The following is a 20,716-nucleotide window of genomic DNA, read 5'->3' as shown; positions in this document are numbered from 1 at the left end:
CTGTGGGAAGCCAGGTTAACCAAAGCACACTGCTGAGCCCACTTACATGTCTGGCAGCATCTTTGGAATGAGCTCCACTGTGAACCTTGCAGAGTCCTGTGAGATCTCCACAGGGATGGTCTCCATAGACATGTAGTGGATGTAAAAATTCACAGTCTGATGACCAGTCCTGTCCAACTTCTCGTCATCGTTGAACTCCTCTGTGACCCCGTGAGCCACCCAGGTGTAGGTATCGGGATCAACCACAAGTTTGTTCTCTGATTTGCCATTGTCAAGCAAAGACAGGTTCTGGAGGCCATGGCTGAGGCTTTCCTCATCGCTCTGAGGGCTCTTGGGAAGCTTCAGCCCACCTAAACGAATGCACAGGTAACAGTGGAAGAAGTCCACTTCAATGGAGCAGTCCTCCAACCACTTCTTGTTCACCACAAAGCTCCCTTGCAGCTGTCCTTTGCTCGTCCTTTGGTTTGCCCACTTTATTTTAATATCATGGAGGACAATTGAGTCATTCTCGGCCACGGCACACGACGCAGACTCCATGGCACTCATGGGCATCCACACCTTGTTGTACTCCGTCGCGCTCTTGTACTTGTCCTTGGACTGCAGCGTGGCGTAGGCCGAGAAGCAGTCGATTGGCTTCTCCATGTGCTGCAGGCAGACCTCAAAGCCCGGTGTGACACACCACAGCTGCACGAAGGGCACCAGGAAGCCGCGGCTGATGTCGGTGGTGAGCTGGAACCACAGCGCGTCGCCGGCGCTCAGCTCCAGGGACAGCTCCATGTAGTGGGAGCAGGAGCTCTTCCTCACCCAGCCTATGTGCCGGTGGTAGAGCTCCTTGCTCTGCCGCAGGAGGGATGCAGCCCTGTCAAACTCCTCGTTCCTGATGGCCATCAGCACCTCCTGCCATGTCTGGGTGCGGAAGAGAGTGACACTCTTGTCACAGAGGGGTCCTTCCCGCAGGCTCTGCTCCTTTGTCTCTGCAGAGTACATCCTCCTCTTCCAGGCCAGCCTGATGCTGCTCCGCTGCTGGATGAACACAGGCTGCTCTATCAGCTGAAGGGACCTGTAGCTAATTCTCTGCGGATCTGGAAGACTCTCGTTGTTCAGGGGAAACAGGGCTTTAAAGAACCTGCTCATCTCTTCAATATCCACTACAAAGGCAATCTTCTGCAGGACTTGGTCCTTCAGCTGGCTGGCCATCTGCAGGGAGTGGGCTCTCTTCTCATACGTCAGTGCCTGGCTATTTTTCCTGTTGAAGTCGTGACAGAGGAACTCAATGTCGTCCGCAGAATAGATGAGGGGCTTCTTGCGGAGCACAGAGTGAAGGTGCCGCTGCACCACCACGTCCATGTACCGGCGGATGGGAGAGGAGGCCCAGGTGTAGGAGTCAACGTGCAGGGAGTAATGGCCTGCCTTCGACTGCACGGTGGAGTTGGAGCGACAGAAGTAGGAGCGGCTGAGCAGTCTCCTGAACTCCAGGACCACGGGGGCCAGCTTTGGGTGGATGTCATCAGTGACAACGAGGTCGAGCATCTTCTGGAAGTCACGGGCATTAGCAGCTGACTGCAGGTGCTCCCAGATGGGGCCCAGAAGACTGAACTCCACATTTTTAGGGGAGTCTTGAGCAGGAGGCATTTCTCCAAGGTGATGCAAGAGATGAATAGACAAAGGAATGATGTGGCTGTACTTGTTTTTCATGTGTGACAGCTGTGCAAGACTTGGCTCACACTGACACCGGAGAGGAGTGACATTTCTGGTCACCTCCTGGTTGGTGAGGAACTCGGCCACGAAACTATTGAACATGATCATTAACTCCTCTATCATCTGATGGGACCCCCTGTTACCTGGGGAACTTTCCTCATCCAGCCGGTCATAGAAACAGTCCTCCTGTAGCCGAGACTTCCGATGGATCCTGGAGAAGTGATAAGCCACAGCAATGCAGTCCTCCAGGGTATCAAAACAAAGGGCTTTTGCTGATCCCCTGTAGCAGTTCTTAATGCAGAGCTCTGCCTCTTCGTAGGACAGCTGCCTGTCCGAGCGGATCACGGAGATGGTGAAGATTCCCTTTAGCATCTGATCAGTCTCCTTCTCTACGGTGACAAACAAGGAGATCACCCGTCGGTCTTTCTGCGGCAGGAGGCTGCAGACATCTTGGCTGATTTTGGGTGGGAACATGCACAGAGGCTCCTGCTTGGGAGCATAGAAGGTGACACCTCGCTTCTTTGCTTCCAGGTCCAAGGCACTGCCTTTGGGAATGATGCCAGCCACATCTGCAATGTGGATCCCAATCTCATAGTGCCGCCCAAGATCCCTAACGCTGATGGCATCGTCCAAATCCCTGGCACCTTCAGGGTCAATTGTGAAGGTCATGTAATTCCGACAGTCCTTCCGAGCTTCCTTGGTGAGGTTTATGTTGTTGTTGGAGGTGTATTTGGCTGACTCTTTGGTGACAGCAGCCGGGTATTTCTTCTCCAAACCATACTCCAAGGCGAGGATCTTTAAGCCTTCTTCCAAAGTCAGTGCTGCCTGCAGTACCTCTGTTATTATCCCCAAAGGGTAGTAAAACCCTTCCCTCCAGGAGATGACCTGGACACAGAAGAACTGGCACCTCCTCATCTCCTGGCTGATCTTCTCACAGCTGACCACTCTGTACTGCCCCTTGACAAACCTGCGGATGGGGATGACATTGGGTTTCTCCTTCAGCCCTGGGACGAATATTTTGGTGACAGTGGGATCGATGGGTATCATCACACGGGGATCAAACTCATCCATCATGCAGATGAAGGTGGGTTCTCTCTCGGCACGTTTCAGGATGCCCACCACCCTCCCCTGTGGGCGGTGGCTGCTGCCATCACCTGTGCTGTTCTGTAGGATTTCCACCAGCACCTCGTCCCCAGTGAATGCTGTCCCACAGTTAACTCTGCCTTTGATCTGGATGTTCATGGCAGGGGAGTCATTGAGGGTGAAGGCAGAAGCTCTGTCGAACGCCTCTTTGATCAGCTCACACCTCTTGTACATTTGGGGGTGCATATGCTGGTACTGCTGCATCATCTGAGAGGAGAAGCTGACGTACTCCCGCTTGTCTTTCCACTGCTTTGAAGCCTCGGCCTTCACATTCAGCAGCCCTTCATCAGACACTGTCACCAGCATGTTCTTGCTCTCATCTAAGAGCTCCTGCAGGATGGGATCATCAGCATTCATGCTGTCATAGTCAGAGCTCGAGGATTCCGCGTCGCTGTCGTCCTTTTCCCCCTCCAGGCTCCTGCTCCAGCTCTCCTTGTCGCACGCAGCCTGTTTGATGTGAGCCATTGTCAGGCTCTCCGGGAAGATGCTCCCCTTGTCGATGCACTGCTGGATGAACCGTTTCCACACCTTGCTGCACTGGCCGTGGGAGCACAAGGCCACGGCGTCCCCCACCACAGCCACCAGCGACTGAGCCCGGGTCATGATGGTGTTGAGCACTCTGGCCTCGTTGAAGAACTCGAGGTGGTGGGAGGCTGAGATGCGCAGGCTCTCGCTGGTGTGGACCGTGCTGATGATGATGACCCGAAACTCACGCCCTGCACCAGAGGGGACAAGGGAAAGGTCACTCATGAGATCCCAGCAGGGAAGACCTTGCCTGGCTGCCACCTGCCTACGCTGTGTCACATGGCCATGGACTGATGTAACCCTGCTTGGCGAAACATGGGGATCCTGAGATCCTCTGTGCATGAACCAGGGTGGACATCACAGGCACCACCACCCACACACCAGGGAGGAAAGGACAGCCTGGAGATGGGATAAAGGCAGAGCACTGCACCAGTGCAGCCATAAGCACCCACAGAGTAGCCCAGCATGCCCAGTGCCACCAGCAGCCCCTCCTTGCAAACAGGGGTAGAGTTTGCTGTGAATCTCAAATTCCATGAGGAACTTTCAGGAACAAGAGCAGTGATCATTTGCAAGGATCCCTCTCTCCCCTCAGGAAGAGCTCTGCTGGTCACAAAACAAATAACAACCAACAAGAGGCATCCTAGTGATGTCAGAGCTGGGAAGAGACTGCAAAGAAAGGGTGTGGATATCACAAACACCCCCTGGGGTCAGTTATTCTCACCACGAGGAGTCCCAGCTGTGCAATAAAAAAATAAAAAAAAAAAAAAAACAAAAATAAAAAAAAGAAAACAAACACGGATGAGTCATAAATTAAGTCCCTAAGGACAAAACCAGCCTCTTGTCATCCAGAGCAGGAGACTCCTCCTCTAGTGAGCTGTTCTGTGATTGGTACCCATCCTGGTTTCAATTCCCTTCTCTCACTAGCCTCCCTCACTGGTACTTAGGGTTTCACATGATTCACACATACTCAAGTCTCTAGGATGGCACTTAGAGGGTTTCTACCCTCCTACAAAGCAAAGTCCATATATTTGAAATGAGTAATCAACTGGGCAGAGATTTAATTCAGTGAGAAATCTTATTCACGCAGGAAAAGACAAAATCAAAGCTCTACCAACCAGAAGGGTATGGAAATCAGCCAAAGGAGTTCCAGGCACTCCCTCCTAACTGGGACTGTGGTGGTGGCAGAGACACTGAGAGGGCAGGGGAGCTCTGTCTGGCAGCACCTCCCAGAGAGGTATTTTTCCACAACAACAGCCAATATTTCGCGTGTTAACAAGGAGGAAAATGTAAAGGTGTTGGAAACTCCTCTGCTAACACCCCAGTGTCTCTTCCCCCTGCCTGTTACCCCGTGGCTGTAGTTGCTATGGACCCTCATGTCCACCAGCATGACTGCAAAAGCTGTGTATGACTCTCACACAGAAGACCCCAAAATGCAGCCAGGCATGAGGGACTGTTGCACAAAACACAAACCTGGCAAATTTTCATAGTTTTCCACCACCACTTCTTGTAGCTGCTTTTTCCTCAGCTCTTGTCTTGTTGCAGAAACCTGGTAAGAAAGAGGCACAACTGATCTCAGCTCAGAAAGGCCACCCACCAAACACCAGAGTCCCTCATCCTGCCCAGCTGCAGGTTTCCCAAACTACTTGAAAGCAGCCACACATGTGGGCTGACTTCAGCCAGAGCTCCCACTGCTCTGTAATTAACCTGCCTAGAAGATGCTGATAGAAGTGTTTAACTAAGCCATCCCACCATCTCTGCTCCAACCACCCAAGACACTCTACCTAAACGGAGAGTGCTCAAAAAAACACTGAAGGCACAGGAGACCCCAGATTTCCTACTTTTACTAGCACAAATACAAATAAATAGATTAAAAGGGTCTTTCTTAGGGAGTGTTTAGTCAGCAGTGCAGGCATAGCCCCCTCAGGTGGAATGCAGAATTCCTCTAGGTACCTGTGTCCCATGGGAGACCACACAGATCTTCTTCAGATCCCGGACACCCCACTCATCTGGCCACCTCTGATAGATCTCCTTCACTTTCTCAACCACTTGCATTATCTCAGAGATGTTTTGCCAAGAAATCATGGAGATATCCCTTTCAGCCACACCAGACACATGGCAGAACACGAGGGGATAAATTTCGGGGTGGGGTGGGATGTTCCCACTGGCGTGGATAGCGTTGCCCTTGCCGACGTAGAAATGCTTGGAGATGAACTCAATGATGCCGGCGGTGGAACGGTAATTCTCATTGAAGATGATCCTGCTCTTCTTGGCCACCTCATGCGTCTCCTTCTGGTAGAACTGAAAGAGCCGGTTCAGGAGGGTGTGATCAGCAGATTGCCCACCCCCAACACAGAACAGCTTTGGGGTTATCTGCATGTGGTCCCCAGCCAGGACAATGCGGGTCTTGAAAGTGGCGTAGGAGAGCGGAACCAAAGCTTCGCACTCCAGCATCTGCGCGGCCTCGTCGATCATGATGTGGGTGAAGTAGCCAGGGCGCACCTTCAGGTCCTTGGACAGCATGGAGGTGGTGATGATGATGCGGTGCTTGTCGATCTCGGCCGGCGTGGGGCGGCGGAAGGAGCGCTGGTCCGGCGAGAGGCAGCAGTACATCTGGGTGATGGGGTCCATGGTGCTGACGGGCCGGTCCGTGTACATGATCCGCAGGGGAACGGCCCAGGGGTTCCCCGAGGTCACGTAGCTGTGGAAATACTCCCGGATGTAAATGTCAGCAGCGCTGCAGGGGAGCAAAAGGGAAAAGCGTCAAGGAATCGTCGGTGCTGTTCTTAAATTCTGCAACACAAAGTTCTCTCTCATCATTCTGCAACGCTCATGCAGTTTCTCTCCTGGCTCTGGTGACACCACACTTGTCACAGCAGACATTCACAACTGCACAAAGGAGTGGGTGCCTACGCAGTCACCAATTCCCAGCCTCTTTCAACAGCATGATTTAAAATAGGAGTTGGTATTTGAGACTACGACAACTCTTGACACTCTTATGGAAAAATGTGATGTGCCTCACAAAAGCTGTGCCCCTGATGCTGTGCAGGGCCAAGTGACAAGGAGCTCTCCTCTGACAGCAAAGCATCCCCATCCCCTGGTGAGACAAGACCTACAGGAGAAGCTTCCGTGCAAGCAAACAGCCTGGAACAGGCTAAGATTAGCAGTCACCATCTATTATGCATTAAAACTGAGGCAGCCAGCAACAGCCCGCAGGATCAGATGTGGACACTCTTTTCAGTGTAACTGCTCTAATTTTAACAGTCTTGGCCTGGTTTCTCTGAAGGCAGATCCAATGGCATTCAGACCAGATCTGCATTTTCTCTTCCCCAAACTCTCCCTGGAAAAGTCAATAGATTGGCATACAGAGCCAAACAGCCTTCAAGGGCAACTAGAGCACAACATTATCCCAGCATGGACAGGCAGCAGCTTTCTACTTCTTGGAGTACACAGTAAAGGCTGGAGAGAACTCTCTCTCCATCCACATTCCCATTTTATGACGAGGCAGGAATATGTGAAGTGCTCAAGGCCAGGATAGACAGGGCTTGGAGCAACGCGGCCTAGGGGAAGGCTTTGGAGCAGGACAAGCTGTAATGTCCTTTCCAACCCAAACCATTCAGGGATTCTGTAAGTCTGCATTGGCTCTTCCACAAAGACTTCCACCCATGCTAGACTTCCTCCTAACAGGAAGTAGAGCAGTTTAAGACAAATTCAACAAAAACTAATTTAATTTAAAAAGCAACTGAAGTGCACACTGAGAAAAGCGCAGCTCAACTCTGTCTCATACACCCTGACTCCCCTTCACCCCCTCAGTTAGCAATGCACCAGCTTGCCCACAGTTCTCACTGCTTCTTCCCTGCTAACCTGTTTGTGTGTGTGCAGATCAGCACGCGTGTGTTGGGCTGCCTGAGGATCTCCAAGGTGGCCATGGCCAAGGTGAATGTCTTCCCTGTGCCGAAGGGCCCATAGATGAGCAGAGGTGGGACCTGCCGGCTGGTGGTCGGCTGGCCCGTGATGAAGGAGATGGCTTGTTTCTGCTTGCTGTTCCCTCTCTGTGGGGACCCAAGAGAGTAGGGGATGGAGCAACTGGCAACATCTGGCAGGACCAGCTTCTCATCCAACAGGCTGTCCACAGCTTGGTGCCACTGCCGGAACAGCAGCTGGTCTATTTGGAACTGGATCTCCACCTTATGGGAGGTGTCTGCCTTGAAGTTCAGCTCCAAGCAGCATCTGCTTGGTATCTGTAGCCAGATGGTCTTCTCTGTGGTGGCTTTATGCTCCACAAAAACTTCATAAACCCGATTGTCCACAGGCGGGTCAAGCGCCAGGAAGGCGGTGGGCACAGACCTGCTGAGCAGGTACCCCTCGTCCGTGTCTGGTGAGAGGTTGTAAGGGGTAGGCACTTCAGCAAACAGCTCCCCAGAGAGAGCAAACTTCGCCCCCATGGAGAGGCTCTGCAGCATGGGGGTCAGCGAGATGAGCACACGCAGGTTGAGTCTGAAAGGAGGAAACACCCAAATGAAGAGCAGAGAAAGGATCTGGCAGCTGCTGGGACCTCCTCCATGGAGAGGGGATTGCCATCTACACCCAGAGAGGGTCTGCCAGCCCCCCAAGCACATACAGAGAGAAATCATGCTCTAGCTAATCCATGGCCACAGGATGAGACCCAGCAAGCCATGCTTCTTGTTTCCAGTTTTCTGGAAAGGCACCACAAGACCCAACCCAGAATGAACAGAAGACCCCAGGAGCAGCATGGCCCCAAAGGTTAGCAACAGGCTTGTGGTCCCTAGTGAAGGGGATCTCCAAAAAGATTCACATCTGGCACTTACTTGGCAATCAGAGCCTGCTCAGCTTCTTCCTCATGGAAGAGGAATCTATGCATCCTCTCCCGATAGTTGAGCCGGGTGATGGGAACGACTTCCCTACTCTCACTTTGGTAATCCAGTGCCAGAGCAGGAGGTTTGTACTTTGCCAGCAGCTCCATGTCTTCTGCAGTCCTTGGCATGCTGGGAACGATGATGCGGTTGCCGCGATCCCAGCGCACAAAGTTGACGGGGCGGGCGCTCTCCCTGGTGCTGGGGACGTGCTGGGGGGCCTCCTGCCGGCCCACCCTCACCCTGAGCTTCTGCATGAGCACGGGGCGCTGGCCAAAGTCGAAGACCACCCACTGCTCAAAGATGCCCAGGATGCAGCTCTCCACGCTGACCTCCACCTGCGCGACGCGGGGCGAGGAGGACACGGTGGCCACGTGGTCCCCACGGAGGTACTGCAGGCCCCGGGAAAGCCCATTCCCCGAGAAGCAGAAGTTGATTCCAGGGTCCCGCTTCAGCAGGGCCACGTGCTGCAGGTGCATCTGCCATTGAGGAGAAGACAGGGACACAGTGAGGGCAGCCCACGGGAAGAGCCGAGCAGCTGGTGAGGTGCTCCAGCAACGTTTCCTAGAAAAAGCTGCTAGAGGAACCAAACTCTGAGGTGTCAACCTCACCACAGCTTACGCCTCATGCAATCACACAGCAATTACTCTAAGGTCTCAGAGAACCTCAGGTTTCAGTTTAATATCAACGAGTGTGCAGTAAATGGGAAATCTACTTTGGAGAAGACAGGCTCTTGCCCCCAACATCGACAAAATCCTGGTCAGGAAATCAACTGAATGTTGCTATTTGTGATGATACAGGGGAGGTGTTGAGAGCAGCCAGGTCTGCCCCAGGACCACTGCACAAAACAGGAGACACAGTGGCTGCATGCCCTGCACACAGTCCCAGTGCAGGCACCACCTGAGCAGCTCCTGTGTACCCAGCACATGTTTTCATTTAAACATGCCCGAATCCCCACCCTTCTGCCCTTTGCAGAAATTATAACTAAAACCCCCCCAAGCAAACAAAACCCTGCAAAGACTGAGCTAACCTTAGAGTGGACCTTGAAATGCCACTGGTATTTCTTCTTCCTGTCCTCCAGCTGAATATGCAGAGGCTGCTCACACACAACTTTGACACCCTCGACGTGCTCAGCCATCTGTGGGGAGTCATAAGAGGAGAGGGACTGAAGGCAGCATCCCAGGGACACACCTCACAGCCCTCCACAGTGCCTCCCTCATCCTTGCCTTTACGCTACATCCTCCCAAGAGCGATCAAGAGTACATCCTCATATTCCATCCTCACCCACTGCTGCTCCACACAGCAGCCTTGGGAAGCAAGAGGACCCATGGCATAGCTCGAGTACCCCCCAAGCAGGCTCTCAGGTTTCTGTCTCCAAAGGAGGAAGGAGGATGCCACATCCCTTTTTGCATTCCCATTAGGAAGGTGAGCAGTGGGCTCCATTCCCAAGCTCTCACACCAGAGGATTCCTGCAATGTGCTGGACCAAAGCACTCCCACCCTGTGCCCACCACTCACAATTAACACCTCGTTGGAGCACTTCCGATACTCAGCAAGGAGCCGGTCCTGGTAGGACAAGAGCCCATCCTTCAGGGCTTGCTTCTTTTTCTTCACAGAAACCTTCACCCTCTGGATCCACTCCTGCAGCTCCTCTTTGGAATGAGCCTTGGTGCAGCTGTTCCCCATTTCACACACCTCCGCTCTGTCAGGAGAGAGGCGTTCCTGGTGGCATGGGGATCCTCAGGGAGCCGGCAGCTCCCTGCTGCCCCTGCCCTCTTCCCTGCTGGACGCCTTACCTGCTGCACTGTGAGAACTTGGTCAGCCCAAGCGGTGGTGCGCGGTGCACCCACTGCATGGAGCTGTCGGCCGAGAGCATCTGCACGTGCTCAATGGAGGAGCAGTGGTTCTCAAAGCTCTCCTGCGAGCTGCAGGTCACCAGGCAGACGTGACAGTAGAAGTACACGGGCTCAGGTGCTGCTGGCTTGCCGCTGGTGCTGCCGGTGCCCACGGACGGCAGCAGGTCGGAGCGCTGCAATCCGCGCTCCCTCTCGGCCTCCCACACGGCCATCTCCACGTCGCTGTGGGCGTACTGGCAGCGCTGCGGGCCGTGCCGGCAGGGCTGGCCCCGGGACACGAACCGGCAGTAGGAGAGCTTCTCGATGAACTCGGGGCAGGGCCGGATGGCCGTGTACTGCTGCTTCTTCTGGCTGTCCAGCACGGCGTGCACCAGGAGCGGGTCCCAGGTGCGGTGGGACTCGCAGAGCCACCCGCAGCCGCCCGCCGTGATGCGCTGGGGGCAGCCAAAAAAGCATTGCTTGCAGATCTCCTGGAATTGCCCCCCGAACTCGCTGGTGATCTCGCTGGCAGCGCTGGCAGTGAGGTGGGGGGTGGCAGCGGGGTGGCCCCCCAGCTGCGCCTGCAGCACCGCCGCCTTCAGCCAGCGCCGCTCCAGCTGGTGCTCCCTCTCAAAGTTCCAGACCATGGCCTCCTCCGCGCTCCAGGCAAAGGTGCACTGGTTCTTGTGCCTGCTGCAGCCCAGCCCCATCACGTAGTACCTGCAGACAGCGTAGCGCGCCGGGTTGGGGAAGCCGGGCCGCCGGGACACCTTCCTCCATGCCGTGCTCCGGCGGCTGCGGCAGCGCGCCAGCAGGATCTCGTACATGCACTTGTGCTCCACCTCCTGAGGGTGGTAGGTGATCTCGTTCTCCTTCACACTGCACTTGGAGCAGACCAGGAGCAGCTCCAGCTGCTGCAGGAGGCTGCCCAGTGGCACCTTTGGGCCGTTGGCTGTTGGCATCTTGGGCAGCAGCTTGAGCAGGGCACAATTAATGGTGGGAAGATCTTAGAAGGTGATGCCACCGTGGGGAGGAGGTGCCATGGAGCTAGTGGCCTTGTCCGAGCTCACTGCATACCTGCTGGTCATCGGTGCAAACTCATGAAGCCTGACAAAGGAACAAGGAACAAGTGACTTCACAGGAAATATCAGACAGTCCCTGGCAGGTGCACACAGAGGCACTGGCACAGCCAGGAACCTCACCCAGGCAACTTCTGCCTCAGCTCTCCCTTAGCTCTGTTTCCCCACCAGCCCAGGTCCCAGGGGAATGTTTTGCTCAGGGATCAGGCTGCTGAGTGGTGCTGGTTCCTGGCAGGGCTCAGCCTGGTCCCCAATGTCCCTATAGACCATCAGCATTTACCACCCAAAGTGGCAAAGCAGTAACTGCTCCAGAGGGCCCAGCACGGTCCCCACAGCAGCCACCGATCGCCCCAGAGCATGGACACATGATCCAACTTCCTCCTCCTGCTGCCAGCACCTGCCCCACCTTGGGTCCCTCCTGCCAACTTTCTCTTTCTTTATCCTGTTTTCTTCCCCAAATTGGCCAGGCAGCTCCACGCTGAGCAGGAGGAACCCAGCTCCAGCCCCTCAGCCCATCCACCCCATAGCACAAAAGATTAATTAGAACTAATTAATGAAGAAACCAGCCTCTTAGCTCCTGGGTTGCAGCACCCAAAGCTGGAGATGGGCATGCTGGAACAGGGGCCGACAGCTCCGCAAACATCTGGCTGGGAGAGCTCGGCCCTGGCAGCGGGGAAGGCAACTCACGGCTCACTGCCCCTTCCAGCCACCAGCTCTGGCATTTGCCATCAGTTTCCTGGGTAACCAGAGGCCAGGAGCAGGCCTGGGAATGATGCTGCAGGGTTTGGTGGCCGGGCCACGTGGTCAGGGTGAAGGGAACATGCCGGGGCACATTTCTGGGCAGGGTGTGCTGCCAAGAAAAGCCAACAGCCTCATGCTGAGCACCCAACTTGGGCTCCTGGCCAGCAGCCACCACAGACTGGCTCTCTGGCAATGCCAGGGAAGAGCAGGATTTACAGCTGAGGGTCAGTGGACAATGGAGCAGGAAGGCAAATCCTGCATTGCTTCTGCATTTTTAATTAAGTATCTTTTGCTCTTTTCTGGGATAAACAGGGTGCTGGGCAAAGTGGCCAGGGAGTGCTGAGGCTGCTGGAGCTCCAGACAACAAACACAAAGTTGGAAGTGGCTGGAGCATCACCCACATTCCCAGCATACCCTCAGAGAGCTCCTCACAGCATCCACCTGCTGCTGAGCCATGAAGGAGCCATCTAATCCTACTTGTGTGTGTGCATCAGGTCAGACACGTGCTCGGCAGATAAACACCCGCTCAGTTTATCTCTCAAGGCCTGGCAGCAAGCCTGGCACTGGGCAGAGCTGCAGGTTTCCATTCTGGGAAGCTGTGGGATTCCGTGGCAGACTCCCACGCCAGCGCTGTCTTGATTGGGGTCACTGTGCCACGCCACTGTGCCATGCCATGGGCTCTGCATCCAGGGCTGAATCACCCAGAGTCAGCTCTGTGCCTTCAATTCCAAACCTGCACTTGAAGCACTGCAGGCTGGCAGTGAAAGAAGAGCAGTGACCCCGGGCTGGCTGGGGCCAGCAGACAGCCAGGGTATTCCTATCCTCCGGCTGAAACAAGGTCATGGTCACTGGAATAAAACTTTCTGTAGTCCAGGGGTCAGGAGCTCTTTGTTTGTTCTGGTTCTACTACAAAAAAAGAAAAATTGGAGCCACAGCTGAGGTTTTGGTGCTGCCTAATTGCTGATTGATGCAGATAAAATGCTTTGCACCGGAACGAAACAATTTGGGAAAATTTGGAAATAAGCACCTATGAAGAGAGGAGGGAGAGTGGAACAATCTGTCCCATGCCCAAGGGCATCAAGGGATGCTCCTCTGATTCCCACTGTGCAAAGACAGCACAGTGATGAGGGGGCTGCAGACCCCCTGGAGCTGCTCCGGGCTGTGAGTACCAGAAAATCCCCAGACAATGGAAATCAGGCAGAGTCTGGGGAGACACAGCCTGCTCCGAGGGCTGGGCTGCAGGAGGGAAAAACCCTGCACCTCGTGGGGGCCAAAATCCCTCCTGTCTGAGCCTGGGGAGGCTGCTTGCTCCAAGGAGCATTCCCACTGGGCTTTCCCCGGGAGATAGGGATGGGCTGGAGCCAGGCGGGACCCCAGGGCAGAGTGACCGCAGGCTCAGCTGCCCCGGGGTTCGGCACAGGGCAGGGGGACCCGGAGGGCGGCGCTGGCAGCGGGGCCGGGCTGTTCCCGAACCCGCACCCGGAGCGCGACACGGGACACGCTCAGCCTCCAGCTGCTCTGAAGCTGGCCAGGGCAGCGCGTTCCCGGTGGAACTGATTTCGGCACTTTCGGGAACACTCCGGCATCCCTCCCTTCAGCACTTCCACCTTCCTTCCTCCCTCTGGAAGTCTCCGCCACCGGCCGAGCCCTCCTGGGAAAGGCGCTCGGGGCTTGTGCGACATCCGTGCAACACCGTAACTGTGAAAACTCCAGCAAACCTCAGCTACACACACGGGAGAGGACGAAACCTGATGGCTGGCACTCGGCTCCGTGCTCAGGGAGCCGAACTTCCCGGTCCCGGCACATCCAGGGCCGCAGAGCTCACGGGAGACGCGGTCCCGCCGGTACCGACCCGCCCGGCTGAACGCTGAAGAACCGCCCGTAAATCCCGAGCAGGACAGCTGGGGTGCCACCGGAATTCATGGCTAGGCAGGGCATCCCAGCTGGAAAAAGATAAGAGGGAATATTCCACCTTTAAAGGGGTCAATTTCCTTGCTGTTTATTTTTTTTCAAGAAGGCGTTTGATTCTGAGCAAACTGCCAGAACATGCTCTGGGTCTGGAGGTGGGAGGGAAGAGGAAGTGCAAACCCCGCTCAAAGTCTCTGCACAGCACTAGTGCTGACGCCAAATTAAAGCTTTTCTCTCTCTACAGCACTCTTGTACTAGGAAAGGAAAAAAGAAAAAAAAAAGAAAAAAAAAAGAAAAAAAAAAAGAAAATGAAAATGCTAAGGGAACTTTTGCAATCCAAGCTCGGGTGGAGGGAAGACACAAAGCACGAGGAAGCTCGGGGAGGTGTGCCCCAAGACAACCGTCCCACTGGGAATAAAAGTGATGTCAACAGGGCAAAATCCAACTGCTTCAGGGCAGGTAAGAGCGGAAGGGGAGCAGTATTTACCAGCAAGCCACAGACCATTATTTACAAGCTGAATTTTGTATATTTAAAGAGAAAGCAACCTTTTTTACCCTGATCCTGAAAGGCTCAGCCTGGCATTTAAAGCCACTCACGCCCTGCTGCTGGGTGACAAGTCACCATGACAGTTTATTGTACCAGCCAGGCTGGTTTATTGTACCCTCAGCCCCATCTGGGCGAGTTCTACCTCTCTCCCAGGCACCAACACAGCCCCATGCATGCTCTGCCCAGCTCTGGTTCAGCCTTGCCACAAACCAAACCCAAACAGAGCACACCATGGCCTCGCTGATGGCATTTCCTCTGCGCTCAGGAAAACGCTGTGGGTCAGGGCCGGGCCACGCTGTGTCCGAGCATCGCCCCTGGCAGGCGCCTTGCAGGGCAGTGCTGTGGCCAGAGATAATCACATTTCCCTGGAAATGGTGAGGGGAAGCACGGCCGTGGTAGAGAAATGCTCGTTGTGCCTCTGCATCCCGATGCTCTGCACCCATCCTGTCCCACCAGGAGGAAGGTGGCCCTTCCCCGAGCTCCTGGCTTCATTAATTATTGACAGAACGTTGGGCAACGCGCTACGCTGGAGTAAGCCAAGTGCCCCTCGATCAGAGCAAGGGATGTGGGTCAGTGTTGGGAGTGGGATGGGGACAGGGGACGTCCATGTGCCTTGGGGGGCTGCAGCCCCACATCCCAGTTACCGGACCTAGCCGAGCACGGGCCCTTGGAAGTTTTTCTACAGCTGCAAGCAGCACTCAGAGCAACAGTGCAAGAGCTTCCCAGCATCTCCAGCACCCCGCCAGCGGTCAGTGCAGCCCGGAGCGTTTGGGAACGGTGGCAGAGGAGCTGCCTGGCAGATGCCGGGCAGTGCCACCCCACCACCCGCAGTCCTCCTGGCTGCACCGAAACCACACCGCTCTGGAATCTCCCTCCAGGGCAAAAACAGCCTCCAGAGTTCTTGGCGCCCCTCTTTCCCAGCCTTTTTCAACCAGACAGCTCCCTCCACATCCCGCCCAAGATTCGGCACTACCAGCCCGGCTGCTGCAGTGACCGCCGCCACACCACTGCCCCAGTGTGTGCAGGCACAGACCCTGCAGCGTGTGCGGAGCCCTGAGACACGTGGACCCCCGGATGCTGCGTTTGCTTTTATCCAACTGTAAGAAGTTCACCGGGAGCTCCCAGATGCCATTCCCGGAGTTCTGAGGCGGCAGCAGGGTTAGAATATCGCGGTCGGGGATTGCTCACAGAAGGCATCACTGTGCACCCCCAGGGTTCTCCCCACCCTCCAAACAAAGCTTTGCCCCTCAAACCTGCACCCTGGCCACGACCCTGCCCTGCCGAACGCGTCCCATCGCAGCAGGGACGCTGCGAGCCGGGCCGGGGCTGAGCGGGATGCGCTCCCCGCTCTGCCCGCAGCATCCCGCTGGTCCTGCAGCACCCACGGCTGCTCCGGGGCTACCGGGGGCACCTCCGCTCCTGCAGCCCCCCGGGCGCTCCGCTGACCGCCCGTCCCCGGAGCTCCCGCACCCCCGGAGCGCCCCCGCCGCTCTCACCGCCGCCGCCGCCGCGCTGCGGGGACCCGCGGGGACCGGGACTCGCCGCCGGCGGTAGTTTCGCTTCTGGGGCCTCCCTGCATTCAAACCGGGGCCGGGCTTCACGGAAATTGCATCACGGCGGCCCCGCCCCGCCCCGCCCGCCGGCACCGGGGGGAGCAGGAGCCGGCACGGCCACCGGGCGGGCACCGGGCGAGGGGGGCGGCACTGGCACCGCCGGGAGGCACAGCGGGCACCGGGACCGCCACCGGGAGGGGGGAGCCGGCACCGGACAGGAGGGACAGGCACCTGGGGAAAGGGGCACCAGGGGGAGCGGGCACCGGCATTCAGGGCAGCAGACTCCGGTACCGGTACCGGCAGCGGCGGGACAGCACCGCCCGCATGGCGCAGTGAATCCCCAGGACGGGCGCTCCCGGGGGTACCAGCCTCACACCCAGTCCCGTCCCAGCCCCGCATCCCCGCGCATCCCGGGCCGAGTCTCCCCCGGTCCGGTGCTGCCCCCCAGGTGCCGAGGGGCCGCTCCGGGGGCGCTGCTCACCCGCAGGTCGGGATTCCCCGCGCTCAGATTCCGTCCAGAGCCGGTACCGGAGTTTGAAGTGAATACTGAGCAGCAGTCCCGGTCCTCAGCCCGGCGCCCCCGGCCGCCTCCTTTTAACGGGGCTCGGGGGGCGGGGGTGGGTGCGGAGCGCTACCCTCCTTTCTGTTCATCACCACTTTCGTTTTCCGTTCGGTTCCTCGCCTGGCGCGATGCGCCCGCTGCAGAGCTCAGCCTCGAGCCAAAAAAAACCTCAAACCCCAAATACACCCCTGGCAGCAGCCGAGTCTCATTTGCATCCTGTTTCGTGGGGCAGCACCGGCAGCCGGGGGGCAACACCCGCACCCCGGTTTGTGGGCACGGGTTACCACACAAGCACCATCAGCTGATGCTCAGCGCCCGAGGAGTGGGGGATCCTCAGCACCGGGGCTGTGCAGCCCCTTCTCAGCCCCTTTTCACCTCACCAAACCCATCCCACAACAGTTTAGCACCTCAGCCCAGCCCTCCCCCTGCGCGGTTTGGTGATGGCGCAAATTAGCGGGATAAACCACACAGAACCAAAAACCCTGCAACCCGATATGACCCCAAAACACACGCACCCCAGCAAAATCCCAGGAAGTTCCTCTAACAGCACCAGCCCCAGGAAACCACAACAGCAGCCCCACCTCCCCAGCCTGGACACAAGGCTTCAGAGAGCCCTGACCTGTAAAGCAGCTGCTGTGCCAAACACTGCCGTCAAGCCCCAGCATTCCCACTTAATGGAATTATCTTCGTGCCAGAAGGCAGCTGCAAGCCCTGGAAACAACCGGGGAAAACGAACACACCTCCAGCTACAAGTGGCAGTTGGAAATCCAGGCCCCAGAGGCAAAGTGTCCCTGCTGATGGGGACACCGCTCAATCCTTCCAGCAACAGATGGGCACCTCCTTGGTGGTGCCACCTGAAGCAAAGCCGCCTTAGCGACAAAAGTTTTTCCGCAAAGCAAATGGGAGGAGGAAACACAGAGCCAGCCCGTGGGGCACGCAGGCACGGGAGCAGGAAGGAAGGAGAGGCAGAGGCTGGTACCTGGCACGTTTGTCAGCACCAGTGGAAAAAGAGAAACGATGTTTCTGACCTTCCTGCTCTGTGCAGTCGCAGGCACTGGGAGCCTCAGAGGGAGCTCTCACCTTGCTCCCATCCAGCAGCACCCTGGAGAGTCAAGGAAAGGGTTTTCCCAGCAAAAACTTGGGGCAGCCCGGGTCGTCTGTGGGTGCTGAATGGATCCCACCGGAGCAGAGGGCACTGGATGGATCCCAGCAGAGCACTGGGTGTCTGGGAACCAGGTATTCCTGGGCAGCAAAGCCACCAGGGCTGTGCAACAACGCCCTGGTCACTGCTGGATCAGTGGCAGGACAGCCACAGCTGTCAGGCTCTGCTGCACTCTGTGCTCTGCCAGCCAGGAGCTGGGGGTGGCTCAGCCTCACAGCAGGATCTGACCCCATGGAGCCCCTGTGCTCAGTGTTCCCATCCGGGAAAGGGCTCCCCAGCTTTGTCCTTGCAGCTGCCCTGGGAACTGTTATGGTTTGAGCAGCACCAATCCCATCCCTGCCTGGGAAGGAGTGACCGCGCAAAGCCCAGCCCAGGTATCAGAGTGGTCCATAGTGATGGAGTCCATCCCTGTTTGCCTGGGGCAGGAATCATCCTCTCTGCAGCCCTGACTCTAAACCACAGCAAAGGTCTCTGTGACAGCATCAGACAACAGTGAAAAACAAACAAAATACCTGGCACCACTCCCCTGAGGTGCCCGAGCCAGCACGGGCAGTGCCCAGCTCACCCAGGCAGAACAGCCTTGGCACTGAGGCTTCACTCTGGACTTACAGGTGGGATATCTGGAGGTTTCACTGATTTTACAGGTGGGATATCGGGAGGTTTCACTGATTTTACAGGTGGGATATTTTCCCTCCAGCTCTAGAAGCAAACAAACAGCTTTCACTGTGTTATATAAAGCTTCCGGCCGTGCTCATCGCTCAGCAAGGAGCAGCGCAGGGAGCACCGGCTCTGCCGTCCCTCCATCGCTGCCTGCGGGAGGAAGGCACTGCTGAAGCAGGGAGGAGGCAAAGCAGCGTCACCACATCCACAGCTTTAGGGCGGGGGAGAGCCGAAACCCGGGATCTGCCGATTTTAGACAAACAAACGCCGAGCCGAAAGCCGTGAGTTTCGGTTTCCGTTCCTGAGGCGGCACGGCCGGCAGTCACGGAGCGGTTTCCCCAGGAAACCATCGCTGTGCTCCCCGCCCCAGCGCCAGACGCGCTGCCCTTTGTGCGCTGCACCCCCTGCTCGTCCCGGAAAGCTGCTGGGAGCTGGGAGAGCATTCCCGCCAGGATGCTGGAGCATCTCCTGTCCCGGTAACAGCCCCAACCTGCCCGGAGACACGCAGAGAATGAGGAATTGGTGATTTCTCACAGCCCCTGGCACCACGGGCAGCTGCCAGGCAGGACCGTGGCAAAGCTCTGCTGGCAGTGCTGCCGGGGAGTGGGAGCCTCTGCTCTTCCCCAACACTGCACTCTGCTCCCGTGGATACCTGGAGGAGAAAATGCAGGTGGCTGAGGCTCCTTCACCGCACAATCCAGGGAAAAGCAGGGACTTGGCATGAGTCATCGGCAGCCCTTACATAACTTTGTCTCTGGGTTCGAGTCCTCTACACCTGGCTGTGAGCAGAGCAGCCCCGGGCTCCCCACGGGAGGAAAGGGGAGCAGATCTCAGCCTGAGCACCCAAGGGGACCCCAGGAAGGCAGTGCTGGAGCACCAGGCTGATAGAATGGATGCTGAGAGCCCTAGCCCTGCCCAGGGACCCCACAGAGCAGGTTGTCCCACTGGGATCCACAGCAATGTCCCAGTTTTGGGTGCACAACATCCACTCAGGGACCCCACAGGGCAGGCTGTCCCACTGGGATCCACAGCAATGTCTCAGTTTGGGTGCACCCACTGCAGCATTGGGAGCCCCCAGTGAGGGTGCAGCCCCCTGGAGGGGCTGGGGGGGGTCCCCCTGCAGAGCCCCAGGGCTCAGTGCCGTGGGGAGGGAGAGGCTGATCCACAGGTGGGATGTGCTGTTCACAAGCAGTGCTTTACCACCCCTGCTGAAACCAGACCAGGATCTGCTGCCAGGCTCACACGGGACTTCCCCCCGGCCGGGGAATGTCGCCAGATCGCCCACGGCCACATCCAGCCTAAGGCCACGCACCCAGACACTGATAATCGCTGCAGACAACTTCCCTTCTTTGCTTTTCCTTCTCAGCCCTCATCCTACCGCCAGCTGCTGACTCTGCGAGCCCCGGCTGCCCTCGGCCGGGCGGGGAAGCACCGCGGCACACCCGGAGCTGCACGGCCAGCCCAGGAGGGGAGCACTGCACCGGGACATCCCTGAATGGCCCAGGGCTCCCTCCAGGGAGACAGGGCTGCCCCGAGAGCTGCTGCAAAGGGAGGGGAGAATTGCACCAGCCCAAATCTGCCTGCCCAGCTTTTATTGCTTGGGGAGCTGTTTACATCCCAAGACGAGCTGCTGTGCAGGGCAGAGTACACCCACGCTGGGAATGCTTTGCCGGTGAGGTGATCTGTGGTCTCCAGGGCAGGTAAAGGTACACGGAGCCTTCTGCTTGCTCTGCTCTGCCCTTGCTGCCCACAGCAACACAGAGCTGACACAAATCCCACCCCACACTCCACTGCCACCTCTCAGATACCTATAAAGAGGAGCCAGGAGGTCTCTCCAGCAGTCCCCTTTCCAGCTGAACATTCCCTCTCCCACAGCCTCTGGGTAACCCAGATGAGTTTGGCCAAAGCAGAGATGGCTGGAGCAGTGTGCTCAGCCCACAGCTCTCCAGGGCTGGGCAAAGGCAGCACGGCTTTCCAGCCCTGGCACTGCTGGGGAAAGGTGTCCCTGTGCTGAGGGACACTCACTCACTCACCATTGCAGCACAGGAAGGGGGGAATTCAGCTGGAAACCCACCTCAGGTGTGGCTCAGCACTGCTGCTCACGCTGGAGAGGCAAAAGGCAGCTCAGGGTGATCACAACCCTTTATATGTCCTCAGTCTGACACGCTACTGCTGTCCCAAGTACAGAGATATGACGGTGATATCTCAGCAGCAGCCAGCTGGGAGGGAAAAACCTCTGATAAGGCAGGACTCCTCCTCATCAACTACGGCCTCAGCTGAGTCTTGGCCAAAACGAAACAAAATCTAATGCTTCAGAGGAATAGATCACTTTTCTTCCTGATTACGTGTCAAAACTCTCCTAACCACAGGCTGGGGACCAGTGGTTATCAGCACTGGGTGCAGCCAGTCCCAGCTGTGCCACGGACGACCAGA

At 56.9% G+C, this 20,716-nt stretch overlaps 1 protein-coding gene across 1 annotated transcript in view; it reads right to left on the bottom strand.

The window, feature by feature from the left end:
- HELZ2 (helicase with zinc finger 2) overlaps positions 1–20,420 on the bottom strand; it is a 29,768-nt gene extending 9,348 nt beyond the window's left edge. The window contains exons 1-9 of the mRNA XM_059480546.1: positions 20,358–20,420; positions 10,033–11,178; positions 9,755–9,938; positions 9,268–9,375; positions 8,193–8,716; positions 7,228–7,860; positions 5,317–6,100; positions 4,837–4,912; positions 47–3,557 (exon numbers count right to left, since the gene is read on the bottom strand). Coding sequence (XP_059336529.1) covers positions 47–3,557; positions 4,837–4,912; positions 5,317–6,100; positions 7,228–7,860; positions 8,193–8,716; positions 9,268–9,375; positions 9,755–9,938; positions 10,033–11,033 — 6,821 coding nt within the window. The 5' untranslated portion in view covers positions 11,034–11,178; positions 20,358–20,420. The remainder of the gene's footprint in view (positions 1–46; positions 3,558–4,836; positions 4,913–5,316; positions 6,101–7,227; positions 7,861–8,192; positions 8,717–9,267; positions 9,376–9,754; positions 9,939–10,032; positions 11,179–20,357) is intronic.
- Positions 20,421–20,716: the final 296 nt, after the last annotated feature.

Source organism: Ammospiza nelsoni, chromosome 12 (genome assembly GCF_027579445.1).
Source record: "Ammospiza nelsoni isolate bAmmNel1 chromosome 12, bAmmNel1.pri, whole genome shotgun sequence".
Classification (NCBI taxonomy): domain Eukaryota; kingdom Metazoa; phylum Chordata; class Aves; order Passeriformes; family Passerellidae; genus Ammospiza; species Ammospiza nelsoni.
This window is presented reverse-complemented; position numbering and strand designations above follow the sequence as displayed.